General features: G+C 44.5%; 1 protein-coding gene across 1 annotated transcript; it reads right to left on the bottom strand.

Moving 5' to 3' along the window:
- Positions 1-3257: 3257 nt before the first annotated feature.
- Positions 3258-15630, bottom strand: LOC112234050 (zinc finger protein 271). The gene is made up of 4 exons (XM_042317775.1): positions 15468-15630; positions 14831-15018; positions 8120-8411; positions 3258-7628 (listed from the first exon to the last, which is right to left on the bottom strand). Exons 2-4 carry the CDS (start codon positions 14997-14999, stop codon positions 5924-5926), a joined length of 2166 nt encoding a protein of 721 aa, XP_042173709.1. The 5' UTR covers positions 15000-15018; positions 15468-15630; the 3' UTR covers positions 3258-5923.
- Positions 15631-20114: the final 4484 nt, after the last annotated feature.

The raw sequence follows: 20114 nt of genomic DNA, 5'->3' as shown, positions 1-20114 counted from the left end.
GACCTCCTCTGCCTTTCTCTTCCTCTGACCTCTCTCTTTGACCTCCTCTTCCTCTTCCTCTTCCTCTCTCTCTCTCTTTGACCTCCTCTGCCTTTCTCTTCCTCTTCCTCTCTCTCCTCTTCCTTCCTCTTCCTCTCTCTCTCTCTTTGACCTCCTCTTCCTCCTCTTCTCTCTCTCTCTCTTTGACCTCCTCTGCCTTTCTCTCTCTCTCTCTTTTGACCTCCTCTTCCTCTCTTCTCTCTCTTTGACCTCCTCTTCCTTTCTCTTCCTCTCTCTCTTTGACCTCCTCTGCCTTTCTCTTCCTCTCTCTTTTTGACCTCCTCTGCCTTCTCTTCCTCTCTCTCTTTGACCTCCTCTGCCTTTCTCTTCCTCTCTCTCTCTCTTTGACCTCCTCTCTTCCTCCTCCTCTGCCTTTCTCTCTCTCTCTTTGACCTCCTCTGCCTTTCTCTTCCTCTCTCTCTTTGACCTCCTCTGCCTTCTCTTCCTCTCTCTCTCTCTTTGACCTCCTCTTCCTTCCTCTTCTCTCTCTCTCTCTTGACCTCCTCTTCTCTCCTCTCTCTCTCTTTGACCTCCTCTGCCTTCCTCTTTTGACCTCTCTCTTTCTTCCTCTCTCTTTGACCTCCTCTTCCTCCCTTCCTCTCTCTCTTTGACCTCCTCTGCCTCTTCCTCTCTCTCTCTCTTTGACCTCCTCTTCCTCTCTCTTCTCTTTGACCTCCTCTTCCTTCCTCTTCCTCTCTCTCTCTCTTTGACCTCCTCTGCCTTTCTCTTCTCTCTCTTTGACTCTGCCTCTCTTCCTCTCTCTTTGACCTCCTCTGCCTTTCTCTTCTCTCTCTCTTTTGACCTCCTCTGCCTTTCTCTTCCTCTCTCCTCCTCTTCCTCTCTCTCTCTCTTTGACCTCCTCTTCCTCTCTCTTCTCTCTCTCTTTGACCTCCTGCCTTTCTCTTCCTCTCTCTCTCTTTGACCTCCTCTGCCTTCCTCTTCCTCTCTCTTTGACCTCCTCTGCCTTCCTCTTCCTCTCTTCTCTTTGACCTCCTCTTCCTTCCTCTTCCTCTCTCTCTTTGACCTCCTCTGCCTTCCTCTTCCTCTCTCTCTCTCTCTTTGACCTCCTCTGCCTTCCTCTTCCTCTCTCTCTCTCTCTCTTTTTGACCTCCTCTGCCTTCCTCTTCCTCCTCCATTCTTTGACCTCCTTCCTTTCTCTTCCTCTCCTTATGACAGGGATCATGAACTACATTCAGCTGTGGGCCTCACAATTGCAAATTGACCTCCTCTTCCAAACAGATGTTTGACAAACAACTTCAAGCTTGGCTTACATTTGTCTTCACGTTTCTCTCTCTTATTGAATCCTCTGAACTTCCTCTTCCTCTTTTTTTTGACCTCCTCTCGCCTGATAAACATTTCTTCCTCCACCTGTGATGCCTCTTGGGGAACCCTGTCTCATGATGATGACCTTACACTTCTCTCTAACCTCTCTTCTTGGGGTTGACCCCTGCCTTCCTTACCTTCTCTCTAACCTTCCTTCTTTGACCTCCTCTAATCCTTCCTCTTCCTCTCTCTCTTTGACCTCCTCTTCCTCCTCTTCTTGGGGTTCTTTGACCTCCTCTTTGACCTTCCTCTTCCTCCCTCTTCCTCTCTCTTTGACCTCCTGCCTTCCTCTTCCTCTCTCTCTCTCTCTTTGGGGAACCCTCCTCTGCCTTCCACTTCTCTCCTCTCCTTCTTTGATCTGATAATATTACACTTCATCTCTCTCTCTGTCTTGACCTCCTCTGCCTTCCTCTTCCTCTCCTTCTTGGGGTTGACCTCCTCATGAAATATTACTCTTCTCTCTCCTCTCTCCTCTTTTCTTCCCTGCCTCTCTCTCTTTGACACTCCTCTCCTTCTCTTCTTTTGACCTCCTCTGCCTTCCCTTCCTCTCATGATAATTTGACACTTCTCTTCCCTTCCTTCTTCCTTGGGGAACCCTTTCCTTCATGATAATATTACACTTCTCCTAACCTCTCCTTCTTGGGGTTGGGGATCATGATAATATTCTTCTCCTAACTGTGGGCCTCATGATAACACACTTCTCTCCTTCTTGACAGGGAACCCTCATGAAATATTACACATTCAGCTTCTTGGGGTTGGGGAACCCTGCCTCATGATAATATTACACTTCTAACCTCTCCTTCTTGGGGTTGGGGAACCCTGCCTTATGATAATATTACACTTCTCCTAACCTCTCCTTCTTGGGGAACCCTGCCTCATGATAATTTACACTTCAACATTCAAGTTCTTGGGGTTGGGGAACCCTTTGATAATATTACACTTCTAACCTCTCCTTCTTGGGGTTGGGGAACCCTGCCTTAGATTTTTTAATTAAACCTGTTCTTCTTGGGGTTGGGGAACCCTTTACTTATGATAATATTACACTTCTCCTAACCTGTCCTTCTTGGGGTTGGGGAACCCTGCCTCATGATAATATTACACTTCTCCTAACCTCTCCTTCTTGGGGTTGGGGAACCCTGCCTCATGATAATATTACACTTCTAACCTCTCCTTCTTGGGGTTGGGGAACCCTGCCTCATGATAATATTACACTTCTCCTAACCTCTCCTTCTTGGGGTTGGGGAACCCTGCCTCATAATATTACACTTCTCCTAACCTCTCCTTCTTGGGGTTGGGGAACCCTGCCTTATGATAATATTACACTTCTAACATCTCATTCTTGGGGTTGGGAACCCTGCCTCATGATAATATTACACTTCTAACCTCTCCTTCTTGGGGTTGGGGAACCCTGCCTCATGATAATATTACACTTCTCCTTCTTGGGGTTGGGGAACCCTGCCTTATGATAATATTATACTTCTCCTAACCTCTCCTTCTTGGGGTTGGGGAACCCTGCCTTATGATAATATTATACTTCTCCTAACCTCTCCTTCTTGGGGTTGGGGAACCCTGCCTTATGATAATATTATACTTCTCCTAACCTCTCCTTCTTGGGGAACCCTGCCTTATGATATTACACTTCTCCTAACCTCTCCTTCTTGGGGTTGGGGAAACCTGCCTCATGATAATATTATACTTCTCCTAACCTCTCCTTCTTGGGGTTGGGGAACCCTGCCTTATGATAATATTACACTTCTCCTAACATACATCTCATATTTGCCCTCTCAAGGGATGCCATTTTCCTGACCTCCCTGAAAGTGTACAAAAAGGCATTGTTGTGGGTGCCATGCCAACCAACATAATACAATGTCAATGAAGAGGCATCACACAGACAGTTTGTTCTGTTTGTATTTATAATTCACTTCCAGGATACTTGGCAATATATTTTTACACACCGGTTACATCCAGATGATGACACAACAATACACTCATTGTTTACTTCTGATGTCAATCCAGACCAGCCCTTCTCCTGAGTTTAAAAAAAGAATGGCTGAATTCTGTCATAATCCTACTGGGCAAAAAAAAAAAAACTGGTTGAATCAACGTTGTTTCCACGTCATTTCAACCCAAAAAAACGTCAAATGTGATGACGTTGAATCGACGTGGAAAACTGATTGGATTTGAAAAAAAGTATTTAAATGTTTTGGGAATTTAATTTAAAAAATATATTTTGACCTAAATCCAATGACATGGTGAAATGTTTTGTTGAATTCACAACCAAATATGAATTAAAAGTAGACGTTGAACTGACGTCTGTGCCCAGTGGGATGATTCTATGGACATATGTTGTATTCAATAGGATAGCCCACAGGGCATTATTCTCTTGATGCTGTACTACTCATAAACAGGAAGGAGGCGGGGCAGGTTGTATTTCAGATCAACTTATCAATGTACCTTGTACAACGTGTAATAGGTGATCCAAATGTACCTTCTTTACACATCTCACTCATCAGTTTAAAAAGTAGGGCAGAGACACTGTTCAACAACGTAAACTGTAGGCCTATCTGACCTCTGTTACTGTGAACTGTTGTAATGGTATAGTGTTTAAAGGGGTGATCTACTGTTGTAATGGTATATGTAAATATGTTATGATACTGTAGTGATTAAAGGGGTGATCTACTGTTGTTATGATACTGTAGTGATTAAAGGGGTGATCTACTGTTGTAATGGTATATGTAAATATGTTATGATACTGTAGTGTTTAAAGGGGTGATCTACTGTTGTAATGGTATATGTAAATATGTTATGATACTGTAGTGATTAAAGGGGTGATCTACTGTTGTTATGATACTGTAGTGATTAAAGGGGTGATCTACTGTTGTAATGGTATATGTAAATATGTTATGATACTGTAGTGTTTAAAGTGGGGCTCTGCAGTTGTAACATACATTTTTAGACTTATATAAATGAATGATACTGTATATCCCTATTGATTCTTGAAAACTATTAATTTATAATCCCTCATAAGATTATTTTAACTGTCACACTCCATCAGAACCACAAAATATAAATTTGTTTTCCTCCAATGTTTGGAAACATTGTAAATGTAAACAAACCCCGTATAGCCTAAAACATGGTTAAAATTATAATTTTGAGATCATGAATGGTCAGTCCATAGCTAAAATTATCATTTTGAGATCATGAATGGTCAGTCCATAGCTAAAATTATCATTTTGAGATCATGAATGATCAATCCATAGCAGATTATTTTGAGATCATGAATGGTCAGTCCATAGCAGATTATTTTGAGATCATGAATGGTCAATCCATAGCAGATCATTTTGAGATCATGAATGGTCAATCCATAGCAGATCATTTTGAAATCATGAATGGTCAGTCCATAGCAGATCATTTTGAGATCATGAATGGTCAATCCATAGCAGATCATTTTGAAATCATGAATGGTCAATCCATAGCAGATCATTTTGAGATCATGAATGGTCAGTCCATAGCTAAAATTATCATTTTGAGATCATGAATGGTCAGTCCATTGCTCTGTCTATGAATGTGAAAGTGGTTACACTTCTCCAGGTCCATCCCTAAGCTTTATACCAAAACAAGGGTGCCTCGCTTTGTTATTGGTTCAACTTTGGATTGGTCCTTTAATGCGTTTAGATATTGTTGTTTTGTGTTGTCTGTGCTTTACATCCTGAACAAATCACTTTGGATAAAGACTTCTGCTAAATGGAAGAAAATAAATGGAAGAAAGATGTCATGTTTTTACCATGACTAAACAGAAGCTGGGATTCAATCCGACTTTTAAAGACAATGTTCCCACTATCGCGTGTTTCTTATTCCTGGTAAATGCTGCATATGTTCACACAGTCGGAAATTGCCTTTTTAAAAGCTGCATTGTCGACAACCCACGGTCAAATGAACCTAGAACGCAGATTCTATACAGATATATTTATCACATGCTTTAGTGAATAAGAGATTTTATATAATGGAGAGCAATGGTGAGGCTTTTCCACTGTATTGTCTAACGAGCAGCACCATTGAGGACTTTCACCATTTTGAAGTAGTCAAAATGGTGGGACTTCCTGTGGGTTAAGGAAGGATGCTATAATTCCATCCAGGTCAGCAGAAGGAGTTAACCAATGAATTATAGTCCTGAGATAACATTCCATAACTGCAGGTAGCAGTAAATCACCAACCTTGGTTTTGTACCTGTTCAGATGATACACACTGCAGCACATTAGGAGGTGGTATCCTGTTCAGACTGTACACACTGCAGCACATTAGGAGGTGGTATCCTGTTCAGACTGTACACACTGCAGTACATTAGGAGGTGGTATCCTGTTCAGACTGTACACACTGCAGTACATTAGGAGGTGGTGTGTACTTTTTCAGTTGATTTGCTACCTTCCAATACACTCATGGAAGTAGAAGATATGGACTATTTTAAAAAGGAGATTGCTCTCAATGGTGCTGCCCAATCCCATACTGACACAGAAGACAGCATTGCAAAGATATGAGGTATAACTCTCCCTTCCTAGTTAGCTTATGTAGCCTCTTCCTTCACTTCTCTCTCCTCGACCTCAACTTCTCTCTCTTTTCCATCTTCCTCCTCCTCTTTGACAATCACATTGAGAATAAAGGTAGGATTCTCTCCAATATGTATTCTTTGATGTTTCTTAAAATTTCCTGAGTAATTGAAGCTCTTCCCACATTGAGTGCAGTGGTAAGGCTTCTCTCCATTGTGTATTTTTTTATGTTCCTTAAGGCTGCCTAAATTATCAAAGCTCTTCCCACAAAAATAGCAGTGGTTAGGCTTCTCTCCTGTGTGGATTCTCTGGTGTTTCTGTAGGGTATCTGCCGCACGGAAATTCTTCCCACATTGGGTGCAGTGGTAAGGCTTCTCTCCACTATGCACTATCTCATGTCTCTTTAGGTTTGCTTTCTCACTGAAGCTCTTCCCACATTGGCTGCAGTGGTAAGGCTTCTCTCCCGTGTGTACTTTTTGATGATTATTTAGATTACCTAAGGAACTGAAACTCTTCCCACATTGAGGACAGGGGTAACTCCCACGGCCAGGTAGTCTTGATGTCCCTGGGTCAACTACACTACCAGTTTTCTCCTCTTCCTCAACTCCTCTCTTTTCCTTCTCATGTACTCTCTCATGTCTCTTAAGGTTTGCTTTCTCACTGAAACTCTTCCCACATGCAGAGCAGTGGAAAGGTTTCTCTCCAGTGTGTACTCTTTGATGATTCTTTAGATTACTCGAGGAACTAAAATTCTTTCCACATTGAGGACAGGGGTAACGACCACAATCAGGTAGTCTTGATGTATCTGGGTCATCCTCCTCTTTAACAATCACATTGAGAGTACAGTCATCATCCTCCTCTTTGACAATCACATTGGGAGTACAGTCATCATCCTTCTCTTTGACAATAACATTGGGAGTACAGTCACCATCCTCCTCTTTGACAATCACATTGAGAGTACAGTCATCATCCTCCTCTTTGACAATCACATTGAGAGTACAGTCATCATCCTCCTCTTTGACAATCACATTGAGATTACAGGTAGGTTTCACTCCAATGTGTCTTTGCTGATGTTTCTTAAAGGTTCCTGAATGATGGAAGCTCTTCCCACAAAGAGAGCAGTGGTAAGGCTTTTCTCCACTATGTATTCTTTGATGTTCTTTAAGGCTTCCTGAATGATTAAAACTCTTCTCACAAAGAGAGCAGTGGTGAGGCTTCTCTCCTGTGTGGATTCTCTGGTGTTTCTGTAGGGTCTCTTCCACACGGAAATTCTTCCCACATTCGAAGCAGTTGTAAGGCTTCTCTCCATTATGTACCCTCTCATGTCTCTTAAGGTGTGCTTTCTCACGGAAACGCTTCCCACATACTGAGCAGTGGAAAGGTTTCTCTCCAGTGTGTACTCTTTGATGATTCTTTAGATTACTTGAGGAACTAAAATTCTTCCCACACTGAGGACAGGGGTAACTCCCACGACCAGGTAGTCTTGATGTACCTGAGTCAACTACACCATTACTTTCCTCAACTTCTCTCTTTACCTTATCATTGATTTTCCTCTCACCCTCCTCCTCTTTGACAATCACATTGACAGTACTGGTAGGCTTCTCTTCTATGTGTATTCGCTGATGACTCTTTAGGTTTCCGGGTTGATTGAAACTCTTCCCACAAAGAGAGCAGTGGTAAGGCTTCTCCCTACTGTGTGATCTCTGTGATTCTTTAGATCTCCTGCAAAACGGAATTTCTTTCCACACTCAGTGCAGTGGTAAGGTTTCTCCCTGTATGTATTCTCTGGTGTTCCTTAAGGCTTCCTGAGTGATTAAAGCTCTTCCCACATGTGGTGCAGTGGTAAGGCTTCTCTTCAGTATGTACTCGCTCGTGTCTATTAAGATTTACTTTCTCACTGAAACCCCTCCCACATGTGGCGCAGTGGAAAGGTTTCTCTCCAGTGTGTACTCTTTGATGATTCTTTAGGCTTACTTCTCTTGTAAAACTCTTCCCACAAGCAGAGCAGTGGAAAGGTTTCTCTCCTGTGTGAGTTCTCTTATGATTCTTTAGAATTCCTGCCCGACTGAAACTCTTCCCACATTGGGTGCAGTGGTGAGGCTTCTCCCCTGTATGTATTCTTTGATGTTCTGTAAGGTTTCCTGAACGATTAAAGCTCTTCCCACACTGGGAGCAGTGGTAAGGCTTTTCCCCTGTATGTATTCTCTGGTGACTTTTTAGACTTCCAAGCTGAGTGAATCCCTCCCCACATCGAGCGCAGTGGTAAGGCTTTTTTACTGTGTGATCTCTCGTGACTCTTTAGGTCTCCTGTCCGACTGAAACTCTTCCCACATTGGGAGCAGAGGTATGTCTTCTTTATTTTGGGAGTCTGTTTGAGTGATTTGAGGTGAGTTGGACAAATAAAACTGTCGCTACAGCAGGGTTGGGGCTTCTGTCTGCATTGTTTATGATTTCCTGATGCTGTGGGACTGGGCTTGCTGTCTGAGTCTGGGTTGGAGCTCTTTCCTGTAAGAATATGAACACATATTGGGTAAGAAACAGAAAGAGGTACAAAGGCTTTTAGGCTTAAAAATGCAGGATTTAACCTTAAATAATGGCTGAAAAACTAGTCACGGTAGCAACAACATATCCTACCAATTCCTCAAAATAGTCCAAAATAATCTCAGATCAATCAATAAATCTGTAATTAGTGTAGAGCTGTGATGTAGTGATAAAACTCCCCTACACCAATCACATTTAAGACTCCCCACCAGAGACCAGGGTTCCATACCCTTCACCAACAACATTTATTAGTTCCTAAAATCACTAGCTAGCTAGCCAGCCAGCCAGCCAAGTTCCATCTCTGTGTTTGTCAATGAAGCAGGTACATTGATCAGGCAGGCCACATTAGCTCAATCAGCTTATCAAGTCACTGGCGACACATGTGCTTCAGTACCGTTTTGTTTCTTACACATTCTGGTAATAGAGAGGGAGAAAGTTGTAAGTCTGGCAGTGTTTCATAGCAAATCATGTTATAAAACAGGTCGCGGCGGGACACAAGATGTTCGTGAATGGGAATTTTGACAAGTGCCCATTTGCCCAAAACAATGGCAGACTGGAGTGATCACCAGGCCTGGAGTTTCCTGATGTTAGGGGCAAGGCCATTTGGCCTTCCAAGAGGTGCCCAATCTGCCAGGGCACCATGGCCATCTGCTAGAGCACCAAGGCCATCTGCTAGAGCACCAAGGCAATCTACTAGAGCACCAAGGCAATCTGCTAGGACACCAAGGAAATTAACCAAAATAGACAATTAAATTGATTTGAAAAGAAAAACACTAGCTCTTCAGACGGGAGAGGCTGTTCATTCAGACGGGAGAGGCTGTTCATTCAGACGGGAGAGGCTGTTCATTCAGACGGGAGAGGCTGTTCATTCAGACGGGAGAGGCTGTTGCGCACGGCAACATCACCCACCTTGCAATCTGAGCGGAGGCAGTCAACATTTTTTAACTATTTAACCATAAATGCTAAATGCAATTTGGAACATTTGAGCTTATAGCCTACTGCCGTGTGAACATTGCTGAGCTTATAGCCCACCCGGTTTTTCATGCAACGCGCCGACAGAAACAAACATCTCTCTGGGAAGAAGAAGGGCGGGGGTGTATGCCTTATGATTAACGAGTCGTGGTGTGATCATAACAACATACAGGAACTCAAGTCCTTTTGTTCACCTGACCTAGAATTCCTTACGATCAAATGCCGACCACATTATCTACCAAGAGAATTGTCTTCGATGATAATCACAGCCGTGTACATCCCCCTCAAGCAGACACCTCAACGGCCCTGAAAGAACTTCATTGGACTATGTAAACTGGAAACCACATATCCTGAGGCTGCATTTATTGTAGCTGGGGATTTAAAAAAGGCTCATCTGAAAACAAGGCTCTCTAAATTTTATCAGCATATTGAATGCGCGACTCGGGCTGGCAACACTCTGGATCATTGCTACTCTAATTTCTGTGACGCATACAAAGCCCTCCGTCGGCAAATCTGACCACGACTCCATTTTGTTGCTCCCAGCTTATAGACAGAAACTAAAACAGGAAAAGCCCATGCTCAGGTCTGTTCAATGCTGGTCCGACCAATCTGATTCCACGCTTCAAGATTGCTTCGATCACGTGGACTGGGATATGTTCCGGATAGCATCGGACAATTACATTGATGTATATGCTTATTCGGTGAGCAAGTTTATTAGCAAGTCCTTCGGTGATGTGGTACCCACGGTGACGATTAAATCCTTCCCCAACCAGAAACCGTGGATTGATGGCAGCATTCGTGCAAAACTGAAAGCGCGAACCACTGCTTTTAATCGTGGCAAGGCGACCGGAAAGATGACTGAATACAAACAGTGTAGCTATTCCTTCCACAAGGCAATCAAACAAGCTAAGCGTCAGTATAGAGACAAAGTAGAGTTGCAATTCAACGGCTCAGACACGAAATGTATGTGGCAGGGTCTACAGTCAATCACGGACTACAAAAAGAAAACCAGCCCCGTCGCGGACACCGATGTCTTGCTCCCAGACAAACTAAACAACTTCTTTGCTCGCTTTGAGGACAATACAGTGCCACTGACACGGCCCACTACCAAAACCTGCGGGCTCTCCTTCACCGCAGCCAACATAAGTAAAACATTTAAACGTGTTAAAGGCCCAGACGGCATACCTAGCCGCGTCCTCAGAGCATGCGCAGACCAGCTGGCTGTTGTGTTTACGGACATATTCAATCAATCCCTATCCCAGTCTGCTGTGTCAACATGCTTCAAGAGGGCCACCATTGTTCCTGTTCCCAAGAAATCTAAGGTAACTGAACTAGATGACTATCACCCTGTAGCACCCACTTCTTTCATCATGAAGTGCTTTGAGAGACTAGTCAAGGATCATATCACCTCCACCCTACCTAACAACCTAGACCCACTCCAATTTGCTTACCGCCCCAATAGGTCCACAGACAACGCAATCGCAACCACGTTGCCCTATCCCGTCTGGACAAGAGGAATACCTATGTAAGAATGCTGTTCATCGATTACAGCTCAGCATTTAACACCATAGTAGCCTCCAAACTCATCATTAAGCTCGAGACCCTGGGTCTCGATCCCGCCCTGTGCAACTTGGTCCTGGGCCGCCCCTAGGTGGCGAGGGTAGGAAACAACATCTCCACCCCGCTGATCCTCAACACTGGGGCCCCACAAGGATATGTTCTCAGCCCTCTCCTGTATTCCGTGTTCACCCATGACTGCGTGGCCATGCACGCTTCCAACTCAATCATCAAGTTTGCAGACGACACTACAGTGGTAGGCTTGATTACCAACAATGACGAGACGGCCTACAGGGAGGAGGTGAGGGCCCTCGGAGTGTGATGTCAGGAAAATAACCTCTCACTCAATGTCAACAAAACAAAGGAGATGATCGTGGACTTCAGGAAACAGCAGAGGGAGCACTCCCCTATCTACATCGACGGGACAGCAGTGGAGAAGGTGAAGAGTTTTAAGTTCCTTGGCGTACCCATCAAAGACAAACTGAAATGGTCCACCCACACAGACAGCGTGGTGAAGAAGGCGCAACAGCGCCTCTTCAACCTCAGGAGGCTGAAGAAATTTGTCGTCACCAAAAACACTCAAACGTTTACAGATGCACAATCGAGAGCATCCTGGCGGGCTGTATCACCGCCTGGTACGGCAACTGCTCCACCCACAACCGTAAGGCTCTCCAGAGGGTAGAGGTCTGCACAACACATCACTGGGGGCAAACTACCTGCCCTCCAGGTCACCTACACCACCAGATGTCACAGGAAGGCCAAAAAGATCCTCAAGGACAACAACCACCCGGACACTGCCTGTTCACCCCGCTATCATCCAGAAGGCGAGGTCAGTACAGGTGCATCATAGCTAGGACCGAGAGACTGAAAAACAGCTTCTATCTCAAGGACATCAGACTGTTAAACAGCCATCACTAACATTGAGTGGCTTCTGCCAACATACAGACTCAATCTCTAGCCACTTTTATAATTAACATTTGGATGTAATAAATGTATCACTAGTCACTTAAACAATGTCACTTTATATAATGTATACATACCCTACATTACTCATCTCATATGTATATACTGTACTCTACTTCTACTGCATCTTGCCTATGCCGTTCAGGCATCGCTCATCCATATATGTATATGTACATATTCTTAATAATTCCTTTACACTTGTGTGTATAAGGTAGTTGTTGTGAAATTGTTAGATTACTTGTTAGATATTACTGCACGGTCGGAACTAGAAGCACAAGTATTTCGCTACACTTGCATTAACATCTGCTAACCATGTGTATGTGACAATACAATTTGATTTGATTTACTGCTGTGTGGACATTGCTGAGCTTATAGCCTACTGCCGCGTGGACATTGCTGAGCTTATAGCCTACTGCCACGTGGACATTGCTGAGCTTATAGCCTATTGCCGCGTGGACATTGCTGAGCTTATAGCCTACTGCGGCATGGACATTGCTGAGCTTATAGCCTACTGCCGCGTGGACATTGCTGAGCTTATAGCCTACTGCCGCATGGACATTGCTGAACTTATAGCCTACTGCTGAGCGTGGACATTGCTGAGCTTATAGCCTACTGCCGCATGGACATTGCTGAGCTTATAGCCTACTGCCGCATGGACATTGCTGAGCTAATAACGTGGAAATTGCTGAACTTAAGCCTACTGCCGCGTGGACATTGCTGCTTATAGCAGCCGCATTACTATTAAATGGTGTTTTGATGTACAGTGGTTGGATTCATTTGGGATCTATCACCCCACAACTGTCCCAGAGTCTGGTTTGGAATATTTACTTCTAACAGAACAACAAGCTGACCAATAGAAGAGGTCAACCTTTGAACTATGGGGGGTATAGTACATTTGACATTTGTAGTAAAAGCAGCAGCCTGTCCCAGAGTCTGGTTTGGACTCATCTTGTTCGCTGAACAACAAGCTGACCAATAGAAGAGGTCAACCTTTGAACTATGGGGGGGTATAGTACATTGACGTAGTAAAAGCAGCAGCCTGTTCGTTACTCATCTTGTTCGCTGACAAGCTGACCAATAGAAGAGGTCAACCTTTGAACTATGGGGGGATAGCACATTGACATAGTAAAAGCAGCAGCCTGTTCGTTGCTCATCTTGTTCGCTGACAAGCTGACCAATAGAAGAGGTCAACCTTTGAACTATGGGGGGATAGCACATTGACATAGTAAAAGCAGCAGCCTGTTCGTTGCTCATCTTGTCGACCAAAAAATTGACATTTCTTCTAACATCTTCAATATGCGTCTTGGAATCCGATAAGACCGTTGCAGCCTAGCCCGATGTGTCGGTCTTCGCTAGCAGCCTAGCCCGATGTGTCGGTCTTCGCTAGCAGCCTAGCCTGATGTGTCACTCTTCGCTAGCAGCCTAGCCCGATGTGTCAGCCTAGCTCGATGCCTGATGTGTCGCTCTTCAGCCTAGCAGCCTAGCCTGATGTGTCGCTCTTAGCCTGATGTGTCGCTCTTCGCTAACAGCCTAGCTCGATGTGTCGCTCTTCGCTAGCAGCCTAGCCTGATGTGTTGCTCTTCGCTAGCAGCCTAGCCCGATGTGTCGCTCTTCGCTCTTTGCAAATAGTCTGCGTAGCCATTTGATTAGCTGTTCGGGAGTCTTATGGCTTGGGGGTAGAAGCTATTTAGGAGTCTCTTGAACCTAGATTTGGCGCTCTGGTACTGCTTCCTGTGTGGTAGCAGAGAGAACAGTCTATGACTAGGGAGGCTGGAGTCTTTGACAATTTTTAGGGCCTTCCTATGACACCGCCTGGTATAGAGGTCCTGGATGGCAGGAGACTTGGCCCTGGTGATGTACTGGGCCGTACGCACTACCCTCTGTAGTGCCTTGCGGCCGAGCAGTTGCCATACCAGGCAGTGATGCAACCCGTCAGGATGCTCTCGATGGTGTAGCTGTAAAAATCTGATGACCCATGCCAAATCTTTGTGTCTCCTGTGGGGGAATAGGTTTTGTCGTGCCCTCTTCGCGACTGTCTTGGTGTGCTTGGACCATGTTAGTTTGTTGGTGATGTGGACACCAAAGGAACTTGAAGCTCTCAACCTGCTCCACCGCAGCCCCGTCGATGAGAATGGGGGCGTGGCTCAGTCCGCCTTTTTCCTGTAGTCCACAATCATCTGCTTTGTCTTGATCACATTGAGGGAGAGGTTGTTGTCCTGGCACCATACGGTCAGGTCTCTGACCTCCTCCCTACAGGCTGTCTCATCGTTGTCAGTGATCAGGTCTACCACTGTTGTGTTAGTGGGGGACGATTGGAATCCAAACACAACCCTCATGTACGTCATGATGACCTCAGTTAGACAAATCTCACAACTGTTTTGGAATATAGTTTATGACCAAAATGATCCTACTTACACTTTGGTCAATATTGAAAGTGGAATAAATGTTTGACTAATATCGATGCCACAGAAGCCATTTTCAACCAGAGAAGTTGGTTTTTGATTTAAGTTGCTCTTTAATTTTGTTGGGATGTCAGCCAGAGGGCTGGTACATTAGCAGAGCATTGAAAGAAAGGCTTTTTACAAGGGTCTTGTTGCTTTGAATCACACAGTGATAACACAAATGAAATATATAAAATAGTATAATGTTTGGGGATAAAGCTATCTGTCCTCCCTCCCTACAAAACACAGCCTGAACTCAAGTCAAAGATTATGCAAGTCTTCCATTTTAGTCCTTCAGCAGACGCGCTTAACCAGAGCGACTTGCAGTTAGTGCATCCATCTTAAGTAGGTGAGACCACCATATTTCTCAATCATAGTAAGTACATGTCTCCTCGATAAAATAGATATCAGCAAAGTCTGTGCTCGTGGGAAAAGACAGCCAGAACTCACCCGAGTCACTGTTTTCTTCCTCCTTGATTTCTCTCTCCTCCTCCTCTTTCACAATCACATTGAGCTCCAGTGTTTGACCGCAGTCCTCCAGCTTCACTGACACCACCTCTGGACCCTGTTGTGAGCTCCTCTGGGCCGGATCACCACAGCCAGGACCCGGCTCAGACATGGTCGGGCTGGAGGTGGATCTAAAAGAGGAGACCTCAACAAGTTCAGGATGATTTTTCACAGATGGATCTTTCGTGTGATTGCTACAGAAAAGACAACACAAAATGATGTAACGTTTGCTAAACGAGCTAACCACAGCGTAAATCGGTAGCCATTAGCAACGGTTGGTCCAGCTAATTTAGCTAGCTAGCTAATTCCTCGCTAAAGTCATTTTGCTCACAATGAGACGTTAGCTGGCTCCCAAAAGCAAGTCACACTTAAACCATTACCCCGAACTGTAGTTAACTAACTAACATTAGCTATAGTAACAGATCGGAGGTTGTAACTAGCGAACTATCTAGCTGACTAATGGCTAACTTGCTGGGGGAAAAACAATAACAAAGACAGGCCGCGGAAACCAGTGCAGATTCAGGGACTGCGTTAGTTTACAAACCCAACTATAAGGTCACATTTTAAAAAATGTAAATACCTGAACAGTTACTTTTCTGTAATTGTTTGGCTGTAAATGGAAATTATGAGATCCTGTGAGAGCAATCAGAATCGTTCAAATGTATTATTCTATATGGTATAAACACATCTGTTTGACGGGATCATCTTCTTCGGTGTGGTTTAACGGCGGGTGGCATCCAACACATGTTGCAATACCGCCACCTACTAGACTGGAGTATAACACCCTTATAGTTTGCTTTTTTTTTTTTTAAGTTAACAAATGAACAAATACCCTACCATCTAACCCTACACTAATTAAAAACCCACCACCCTACTCCACTAAATCTATGTAGTCGTCTCTCAGGCCAACAGCCTGAAAGGACACCACCACTCAACACACCCTGTAACTCTTATGATGTCAAACGTCATTCAACCAAATACTTCTCTGCAGCTGCCACCACAACTTCAATTTTCTGCGACTTATATTCCATCCCTGCAGTACAGTTAATAATCATTGCTATAAATTCTAAAAATCCAATCTTACTGAAACACACCACTCCTCTCAGGATCCCTCCCCTTGACCCATCTTCCTCTACTTCCTTTACTGCCTCAGCATATGACAACTTCTGCACTAATCTAACCCTGGAAACCTCAACCTGCCTCTCTCTCACCGGACATTTCTGATGCCCAGCCTCATGGGCACCCCTACAATTAACACATACCGCAGGTAGCCTAGTGGTTAGAGTGTTGGGCCAGTAACCGGAAGGTTGCTAGATTGTTCTGCCCCTGAACAAGGCAGTTAACCCACTGTTCCCCAGTAGGCCATCATTGTAAATTAGAATTTGTTCTTATCTGACTTGCCTAGTTAAATAAAGGTGAAATTAAAAAAATCTCATATAAACGCATTGAATAACGTTGTATTACCAAGTGGACAGATGTTGAAGAGAGTGACACCTCTTGCAGCACCTCTTCCTCACTGGTAGGGGCTCTTGCAGCTCCTGAGTGGTGCAGCGGTCTAAGGCACTGCATCTCAGTGCTAGAGGTGTCACTACAGACACCTTGGTTCGAATCCAGGCTGTATTACAACTGGTCGTGATTGGGAGTCCCATAGGGTGGTGTACAATTGGCCCAGGTTTGGCTGGTGTAGGCCGTCATTGTAAATAATAATTTGTTCTTAACTGACCTGCCTAGTTATATAAAAGTTAATTGAATAAATATATATAGGATTTGAAGACATTGGGGTCTTAGCCCAAACCCAGTAGAGGAGTCCGGAGGCATTCTACCCCGACAAGAAAAATAAGCTACATGCATGAATTTGGTGCACTTTGAGATTAACTTGGAGAGATTAGATATTTTTCAGGTAATTTTTCACCTTCCCACCTGCCACAGCAGAAACGACCAATTACAGGAGCTACTATGGGTCTCTCTACTCTGGAAAACTATCTACTCTTTACTCTACAGCATATTGCCAAAAAGACTACAAGCATTGACTCTGGCTTGTCTAATGAGCCAATCTGATTGCAGTAAACGTCTGGGATATTTTACTTCGGCTCATGAAACACGGGACCAACACTTGACATGTTTCATTCATATTTTTGTTCAGTGTAATTAGAATCTATAGAGAAGCTTGAAGTGATACCTGTTACTGTCCTCAACCCACCTATATTCTCTCTCCATCTGCACTCGTCTGACACTTTCTCTGTTGTCTTCTCTGGTGTCTCTCTCCATCTGCCCTCTTCTGACACTTTCTCTGTTGTCCTCTCCATCTGCCCTCTTCTGACACTTTCTCTGTTGTCCTCTCCATCTGCCCTCTTCTGACACTTCCTCTGTTCTCTTCTTCTGGTGTCTCTCTCCATCTGCCCTTCTTATGACACTTTCTCTGTCCTCTCCATCTGCCCTCTTATGACACTTTCTCTGTCTTCTCTGGTGTCTCTCCATCTGCCCTCTTCTGACACTTTCTCTGTTGTCCTCTCCATCTGCCCTCTTCTGACACTTTCTCTGTTGTCCTCTCCATCTGCCCTCTTCTGACACTTTCTCTGTCTTCTCTGGTGTCTCTCTCCATCTGCCCTCTTCTGACACTTTCTCTGGTGTCTCTCTCCATCTGCCCTCTTCTGACACTTACTCTGTTCTCTTCTCTGGTGTCTCTAAATCTGCCCTCTTCTGACACTTTCTCTGTCTTCTCTGGCGTCTCTCTCCATCTGCACCCTTCTGTGGGGGCACAACTACAATTGCTTTAGAGCCCTAATAAAACAAGGTCGATTGGTCTTACTGCTGTTGAAATGTACAAAAATGTATCTGAAATGTATCTGTATACATCACCAACCGTTGTTTTATATCAAATCAACGCTTGTCTACTTTAGAAGGCTACACAGTGTTGGTCCTATACTAGTGCGACATTCAACATGTAAAACAAAATGGAAGTCTACCCGTGTAATGATAGCAGAGTGAACGTTTGTCTACTTCTTTCAGTAGGCTACACACGGTGTTGGCCCTATACTACTGAGACATTCAACATGTAAAACAAAATGGAGGCTTATCTGAAATGTTATTTTCACTAAATTTGCAAACATTTCTAAAAACATGGTTTCAATTTGTCATTATGGGTTAGTGTGTGTAGATGGGTGAGAGAAATGTTTTTTTGAATTCAGGCTATAACACAAAATGTGGAATGGTCAAAGGGTATGAATACTTGCTGAAAGACTGTAGGCACTGTATTTAGAACAATACAAGAAAACCATAGAGTCCAGACACAAACCATTCACATGAAGGCCAACCAAATGGAATGATGAATTCAATTAACAATGGTCTCTTAACGGTCTCTCCCCTCTACAGTGTTATCAAATCCTCTCAGATCTACACAAGTACATGGGGTACAGGGCTTAAGGGACGATTTGGTATTGGAGCCACCTCTTCTTTCCTAGTCTGACCTTGGAATCTTGGTCCACCAACCTTCCTTTGGAGGGATTATAAATGCCGGCCCTTGGTCTCTGAATCCAAACCCTTCTGCCACACATCTACCAACATGTCTCTGATCTTACATTGAGCCTCAGCTCGACCCAGTGGAGCATCTATTGATTCATGTTCTATCACCCTTTTGGCTATTTGATCTACGAGTTCACAGAATCATTACAAACCACAGTTTGACCTTTTGTTCTGCCAGCAGCACAAACAATGACATCACTCTCATATAATGCGTTTATTTACCTTAACTTTATCAGGCAGGTCAATTAAAATACACATTCTTGACACCTTATTTCACAAAAAAAACAAAAAACATTTCTATTAAAAAAACTTCAACATAAAAGCCTGAATTTCAACATCAATAACTGATTCAAAAGATTCCATTTTAATCAATGGCCACCTTTATTGTGCTAATAAGAAAATGCAATAAGTTACTTATGGAAAAAAATTGCTTCAAAGACAACTTTTTAGGACCAATATTGAAAAATACAATGTTGAAATATTGGGCTGCAGGACCTGTCTGTAGGACCTTGTCTGTAGGGCCTGTCTGTAGGCCCCTGTTTGTAGGCCCTGTCTGTAGGCCCCTGTCTGTAGGACCCTGTTTGTAGGACCTGTCTGTAGGCCCCTGTCTGTAGGCCCCTGTCTGTAGGCCCCTGTCTGTAGGCCCCTGTTTGTAGGCCCCTGTGTGTAGGCCCCTGTTTGTAGGCCCCTGTTTGTAGGCCCCTGTTTGTAGGCCCTGTCTGTAGGCCCCTTGTCTGTAGGCCCCTGTCTGTAGGCCCCTGTCTGTAGGCCCCTGTTTGTAGGACCTGTCTGTAGGCCCTGTCTGTAGGCCCCTGTCTGTAGGCCCCTGTTTGTAGGCCCTGTCTGTAGGCCCCTGTCTGTAGGCCCTGTCTGTAGGCCCCTGTCTGTAGGCCCCTGTTTGTAGGCCCCTTCTGTAGGCCCTGACTGTAGGCCCCTGACTGTAGGCCCCTGACTGTAGGCCCCTTCTGTAGGCCCCTGACTGTAGGCCCCTGTCTGTAGGCCCCTGTCTGTAGGCCCCTGTCTGTAGGCCCCTGTCTGTAGGCCCCTGTCTGTAGGACCCTGTCTCCTCAGTTAAAGTGGGTTGGAAATAATTCATTAAGGTCTCTACTAAGCAAATATGTTTCGTTTTTGAGAGGGACTGTGTCGTATATATCCAGCAGCACTTCGTGTTCTGCCCCCCTCCATTGTCTCCCCCCCACCCCCCGTGCAATGTATATGGAATACACCAGGGCCAGTAGAGAATTTAAAAACAACTTTACTTCCTGTCTCAGGTAAACCCAGGGTGAAAAACACAAATATGTTTTTAAAGGGGACTGTGTCATATATATCCAGCAGCACTTTGTTCTCCCACCATAGAGGTGGACAGAAGGCTCACAGGCAGTCCACCATAGAGGTGGACAGAAGGCTCACAGGCAGTCCACCATAGAGGTGGATAGAAGGCTCACAGGCAGTCCACCATAGAGGTGGATAGAAGGCTCACAGGCAGTCCACCATAGAGGTGGATAGAAGGCTCACAGGCAGTCCACCATAGAGGTGGACAGAAGGCTCACAGGCAGTCCACCATAGAGGTGGATAGAAGGCTCACAGGCAGTCCACCATAGAGGTGGATAGAAGGCTCACAGGCAGTCCACCATAGAGGTGGATAGAAGGCTCACAGGCAGTCCACCATAGAGCCAGAAGGCTCAGGCAGTCCACCATTGGATAG

Source organism: Oncorhynchus tshawytscha, unplaced genomic scaffold (assembly GCF_018296145.1).
Source record: "Oncorhynchus tshawytscha isolate Ot180627B unplaced genomic scaffold, Otsh_v2.0 Un_contig_11018_pilon_pilon, whole genome shotgun sequence".
Classification (NCBI taxonomy): domain Eukaryota; kingdom Metazoa; phylum Chordata; class Actinopteri; order Salmoniformes; family Salmonidae; genus Oncorhynchus; species Oncorhynchus tshawytscha.
Note: the sequence above shows the minus strand (reverse complement) of the source record. Positions and strands in the feature narration are given on the sequence as shown.